Below are 6,855 nucleotides of genomic sequence, written 5' to 3'. Positions count from 1 at the left end.
GCTGACGGCACGGCTATTTCGGCAGGCAATACCGCTTCAGATCCATACACTAAGGAGAACGGTGTAAACCCTGTAGACCCACGTTTTGAGGTACGATATGCCCATAAAGCCAGAGGAATGAATTCATGCCAAATTGTGGGACTGTCATGTACCATACGACTTAATACCCGCAGCAATAGCTTATTAAACGCTTCTGCTATGCCATTTCCTTGCGGGTAGTACCTGGTTGATTTCCCATGGAAAATTTGATAATCTTCTAGTAACTTTTTTGTCGCTTTGCCGGTGAATGGCGTGCCATTATCTGACAAGATTCTTTTTGGAATGCCGAAACGACAAATGATGTGTTCTAAGATGAAGGTGGCCATAGCTTCTGTAGAGGCCTTTTTCAGTGGGATTGCTTCTGACCATTTTGTGAAACACTCTGTTGCGGCTAAAATCCAAATTCTTCCCTGAGAGGGTGGCGAGATTGGACCTATGAGGTCCATAGCCCAAGTGTGAAAAGGCCAAGGGGTGGTGATGGATTGGAGAGGGATAGCTGGCGCATGGATTTTGTCTCCAAAAATTTGGCATTTTTGACATTCTTTTGCGAATTTCATGGCGTCCGCTTCCATGGTCGGCCAATAATATCCTATGCGAACAATTTCTTCATATAATTTTCTTCCTCCTTGATGTTCACCACAATCCCCGCGATGGACTTCCTCCATTACTTCATTGGCTTCTTCCTTGCAAATGCAACGCAATAACTTCCCATTGAATCCTTTGCGGTAAAGGTCATCATCTGTTTTCAAGAAATACTTACTAATGTGTCTGAGTAGTTTTTCTTTTTCTTTCTTATCACATGGTGTTATTTTGTCCCGTAAATATTCTTTATATGGTCTCCTCCAATCGTAATCTTCGGTTATCAAAATTGCCTCATGGTTATTAAATAAGAGTTGACATTGCGGACAATCTTTTTGCAATCTTGCAGCATCTTCCTCCATTTCTAGCCAAAAATAACCGGCCCTTTGCAATCTTCTTGATAATTTGGGACCTTCGACTCCACAGGCAGCATTATGAATTTCTTCCATCTGAGTAGAGATTTCCTCTTGGTCTAAACATCTTGCTAACACCCCATCCGATGATCGGTAATAAAGTGTCCCACCTATAACAACAAAACGTTGCATTTCTTTGAGATGAGCCTTTTTCAATTTCGCGAGCTTATCAACCATTTGTTGTGTCCACTTCTGTGAGTACTCTTTTCCATACCCCGAGGTGATTGAACACTTTTGATTGACTATTTTAAATGTCAAGTTTTGGATTTCTGATACCTCAATTTTTGAAGCCATAGTAGCCAAAGCATCGGCGTACCTATTTTGTGTTCGAGGCACATGCTCGAATTGACATTCCTCAAAATTCTTTGCTAGCTTTTGGACCATTGTTCGATATATTGCCAATGATGGCTCTTTCACAAAGAAAATCCCCTTTGACTTGCCGGATAACAAGTCTCGAGTCTCCTCTAATCACAACTTTGCTGGCTTCCATTTTTAGCGCGACCGTGATTCCCAGAATAAGTGCCTCATACTCAGCTTCATTGTTAGTACAGTCAAACGATAACTTATAAGCTTGAATATGATTCTTACCCATAGGATCAGTTAATACTATTCCTGCACCTCCTCCTTTAGTGGTTGACGACCCATAAAATGTTATTGCCCACCATTCTTGTGTTTTCTCATTGCAAATCATAGCCTCAGGTAACTCCCAGGGATTTCATCCATGAGTAAGTTTTCATCATTATCAGGTAAATATGCCAATAGATCAGATAAGGCCTGACTTTTCTGTGCCTTTGGATACATGACAGTGATATCAAACTCGCTAAGCATTAGTATCCACCGGGCTATTCTACTAGAAGGTATAGGTTTGTTTAACATAGATCTTATGGGATCTGCCTTGGTCATCACTATTACTTTATGTGCTACTAAGTAATGTCGCAATCGCTGGGCGGTGTATACCAAAGCCAAACATTGTTTTTCAACATAGGGGTAATTTGTCTCGGCGCCTTTCAGTTTTCGGCTAAGATAATACACGGGCTTTTCTTTCCCTTCGACTTCTTGTGCTAACAGTGTCCCGATAGATGTTTCGGTAATGACTAAATACAATAGCAATGGTACTCCTTGTCTTGGTGACATCATAACCCGAGGAGAAGACAACACACTTTTAATCTGTCAAATGAATTTCTTTGTCTTTCTCCCCAATAAAATGATACACCCTTCTGCATTATGGCCTGTAGTGGATTTGTGAGTTCCGCCAAAGCTGGTATAAAACGTCGTAAGTATGATACTTTTCCAAGGAAGCTTTTTAGTTCTTTTGCTGACCGTGGTGCTCCCATGGCTAATATAGCTTTAGTTTTCTCTTCATCTATGCTTATACCCTTTTTGTGAACAACAAACCCTAAGAATTTTCCTGCGCTCACACCAAAGGTACATTTAAGAGGATTCATTTTAAGTTTGTATCTTTCACACCTTTGGAATGCTCTCTCGAGATCGCGAATGTGATTAAATTTATTTTGGGATTTGACGACGATATCATCAACATACACTTCTACGTTCTCATGTATCATATCATGGAATATTGCCGTCATTGCTCTTTGATAGGTGGCCCCAGCGTTTTTCAAACCAAATGGCATGACAGTGTAGTAGAAGTTTCCGAACGGGGTTCGAAACGCCGTTTTCTCTGCATCTTCTGAAGACATCCGAATTTGATTATATCCGCTAAACCCATCCATGAAAGAAAACATCTCACAATTTCTTTGTTGCATCAATTAAAGTATCAAGATTTGGCAATGGAAAGTCGTCCTTTGGACAAGCTTTATTAAGATCTCGATAATCAACACAGATTCTTATTTTCCCATTCTTTTTCTTTACTGGAACTATGTTAGCCAACCATATCGGATGCTTGCATGTACGAATAAATCTTGCTTTTAGTAATTTTTCAATTTCTGCCTTGATTTGAAGTTGTACCTCTGGCCTGTAATTCCTTGAGGTTTGCTTTACTGGTTTCGCTTCCTGTAGTGTGCTTAACTTGTGAGTGACTAGTTTAGGATCTAGCCCAGGCATATCTTTATATGTACAAGCAAACACATTTTGATATTTGTATAATAGCTCCATCAATTCAGCTCGTATAGCTACAAGTAAGTCGGCAGAAATGAACACAGGTTTTTTCTCTTCGGGATTTTCTGATAAATTAATTTCTTCCAATTTGTTAGACGCGGGTTTTGGCTCTTCTGGTAGCTCAAGTGATCCCACGTCTTTTAACAGACTATCAACTTGTGGATGGGGTAGAGCGAAGTTATTCTCAACCTCCTCAGCCATGGCAATGGTGGGGCCAAGCATGATAGCCGACCCCGCATACCGTCATAAACGATATGCTCTTTTCCCATTAGGCAATGTGACCTTCTGAACCTTCTTTTCTCTTTTGGGCTTGTCAATTGAAGGATTATTTGTTACTGCGTATTCTTCCCATTTGGGTAAGCGCACCGCACGTGGCCTTGTGACCATTTCCATGTTATTTTCTGAAAGCTCATCAAAGAACATTGCTTCCGCCATGTGAGCTTCTTCTCTAGCAAACGGTGCTTTGGTAGCCGTGATATGAACATCTTTTCCCCGGATGTGTGCCTTGACACATTGATGCAACGTCGATGGCACACAATGATGTGTATGAATCCACTGTCGTCCCAATAAGAGATGGTACGAAGTGTCTGCTTCTATCACATGGAATCGAGTGGGTCCTCTGATTGGTCCAACCTCTAGCTCAACAGTCACATACCCCATAGTTTTTACAGACTTGGCAGCAAATCCAGTGAGTGTAATCGGTTGTGGGATCAACCCCCCTTTGACCTCCTTCATAGCTGAATACACTCCAATTGGCATGAGATTTACCGAAGCTCCGTTATCTACTAAAGCACGTTTCACTTTTAAGCCATTGATTTTTGCCTCGACATATAATGGTCGGTTGTGAAGGAACGGAGAAGTTTGTATGTCAGCATTGGTAAAGACAATCGCTCCTTCAGATTTTTTAGCAATATTATGCATTGGGCGCCCTACCATATAACAAGAAGGGCCATGTTGTTGGGAAATTTTAAGCAAATTTTCTGTAGCCTCAGTCCTTGCATCTTGGCCAAATTCTAAGCAATTGAAGAAATTACGAAATAATTTAGTTTTTAACAATGGTTCTACCATGCTGTTTTCTCTTGGTTGTTCTTGTTCTTCTATAATTTCCTCGATACGTATGCTCCGTGATATCCCTATTGAAATGAGGGGAAACTCTTCTGTGCATGTCATAGCGGCTCCTCCATTTTGATGTTGGGGAAACGGCATTTGCTCCACCTCGTTTTGATCCAAAATAATCTCTCCTTTCTCTAGTCGCTCATGAAAAATCTTCCTTAGCGTGTAACACCTCATTGTTGGATGATTAATTCTTCGATGGAAATGACAATAGAGATCATGTTGCTTTTCTTCTGGAGTGGGTAATTTTGTGACAAATGGTAACACTACTTCTCCATCCCGAATCCATGCTTCTAACAAGCTACAAACTCTGTCTTTGTCACAAGGAAATTCGGCTGGTTTATCACTTCGTTTTCCTTTTTTATGGGCTTCGAAATTTTGTCTGTCTTGAGCTAGTGCTATGTCAACACCACGTTTTGAATTTTTCCATGGCCGATGTGTTTGGTCGTTTTGGTTGGACGGCTTGGTCAAACGGAAAACAGTGGCTTCCGTATTTCTTGATTTAGCTATAAGCTCTGCAAAATTATATATGGCATGGTTTTCAATGTGTAATCGATATTCATCCAACATGCCTTTGATACACATCTTCACCAGATCCTTTTCAGTCATGGTTTCAACACAACCAAGAGCTTTTTCCCTAAACTTTTGAACGTAATTAACGAGTCTTTCACCAAAGTTTTGTCTTTCTCCTGATAAGTCAGCTATGCTCCATTTATCTTCAATCATAAAGAACTTTGCACAAAATTGAGAGACCATGTCGTCCCAACTCCTGATACTCCCTGATGGCAAACTTGCGTACCAAGAGTATGCTCGATCAGTGAGAGACTTTGAAAATTCTCGGATTCTTAATTCAAAATCATGGGCATAAATACCCAAATCATCTATGAATTGAATGATATGTTCTTTGGCATTGCCAAATTTCCCATTGTATTTTCGAAATACCGGACTCATGTAACCGCGGGGGTAAGGTTTGACCGCCACTTCCACAGGGTAGGGTGGATGAAAGTCGATGGAAGTTACCGATGATGACGATTTACCCCTTTCAGCTTTAAGGAGACCAATCAATTCGTCTTTTGTGACGAACTCAGAGGAGGACCGAGCCTCTTCACCAACCCTTTCAACAATCTCAGAAGTTCTGATTCCTCGAACATTATCATGTGTTGCCGGAGTTCGTTGGTCAACAGTATGTACTTGCCTTATCAAAGATTCATTTATTGCACGTTCCTCAGGTAAGCCGCTCCTTTCAACAGATGCTTCTTGGGGTGTCTGTGGTAGAAGCGAACTCAGTAGCTGCATCATGCCGTCTTGGGCTTTTTGGAGCTTTTCCAATCTGGCTAACACAACCTCATCTGTGTTCGTCGGATTAGTATTGTTATTATTGTTGTTGTTGTTGTTATCATTTCGCAAGGTATCTGTTCGGATCCGACTGTCCGGCTCTCGAGTATCGGAGACAGACATTTGGATTTAGATGAGAGAACAAAAATTCTTTTTTTTTTTCAAGTGAACGAATTGAGCGTTTTCCTTAGTATATATATAAGTATATTTATTGATATATATATATATAAGTATATATAAGTATATTTATTGATATATATATAATTATATATGAACTATTTAAAGAAAACGCTCCCCAGTTGAGTCGCCAAAATGTTTAGGGGTTCTAGCTAAACATTTAATTATAAATATATGATAAATAAATAAGTCAAAGCTTATAATATAATGCGTAATAAATAATTATAAACTTAATATAAATATTGTAAATAAACGTAATTATAGCATAATATGTATGTAAATGAACGTAATTATAGCATAATATATATATAAATGAACGTAATTATAGCATAATATATATATTATAAGCAGAAATTATATGTATATATTACTAAATACGCATATAAGTATAAATATATGTATAGAATATGTAACACACAAATTTAAGTAGTTCGGCAGAAAATCATTTGCCTACGTCTACGGTAGCATTTAAGCTATATTAGGTTTTATTAATAAAATGGAGATTTACATATTAATGGTCTCAACTGTGTGTAAATGGGTCTTTTTAGTGAGATAGAAACAGTATCAACGCAAACTGTTTTTGTGTAGAGAGAAATAAGATAAATAAGAAAGGAAAAGAAGAAGGTAAACAAAGAGCGTGCATATAAACACACTCTTCTTTTGGAGTTTATCTTTTCTGAAAGGTTTGAAGTGAGAGATTAAGAGAGTTTGTATGCAAGCATGCTGTTTATGCTTCGACGCTTACAAACAGCCTCTACAGCAAAGGGAATAGAAAGCAAAGGGAAAATTTGTTTGAAGATTGATAAGACAAGCGTGATGGGACTGAACACCTTCTTTCTCCTCTTTACTTCTCTCTGTCTGTCCTCCTTTAGCTGATAGCTTTGGTGAGTGTATTTATAGGGGTAGCGTATCGTGCCTCTTTGAGGTGAACCCTATCTTCGTAAAGAAATCAAGTGGCAGCTGCTTTTACCTTTATGCATTCACACCTAAACACAGGTATACATTCGTCTCAGGTTTTGTGCGGCTATTATTCTTGTATATTTTTATTCATCTATACATCTATTTACTAATTTGCCCCTTCTAC

At 39.1% G+C, this 6,855-nt stretch overlaps 1 protein-coding gene across 1 annotated transcript; it reads right to left on the bottom strand.

The window, feature by feature from the left end:
* Window positions 1-1,386: 1,386 nt before the first annotated feature.
* On the bottom strand, window positions 1,387-1,722 carry LOC133032121 (uncharacterized). Its single transcript, XM_061105962.1, has one exon. The coding sequence runs from the start codon at window positions 1,720-1,722 to the stop codon at window positions 1,387-1,389; it is 336 nt and encodes a 111-aa protein (XP_060961945.1).
* Window positions 1,723-6,855: the final 5,133 nt, after the last annotated feature.

This window comes from Cannabis sativa, chromosome X, assembly GCF_029168945.1.
Source record: "Cannabis sativa cultivar Pink pepper isolate KNU-18-1 chromosome X, ASM2916894v1, whole genome shotgun sequence".
In the NCBI taxonomy this organism is placed as follows: domain Eukaryota; kingdom Viridiplantae; phylum Streptophyta; class Magnoliopsida; order Rosales; family Cannabaceae; genus Cannabis; species Cannabis sativa.
The sequence above is the reverse complement of the archived record's forward strand: the minus strand, read 5'-3'. Positions and strand labels throughout refer to the sequence as shown.

Excerpts from the sequence above, each read along its gene's own strand:
- LOC133032121 (XM_061105962.1), bottom strand. The coding sequence starts at position 1,722 with ATGATTTGCAATGAGAAAACACAAGAATGGTGGGCAATAACATTTTAT.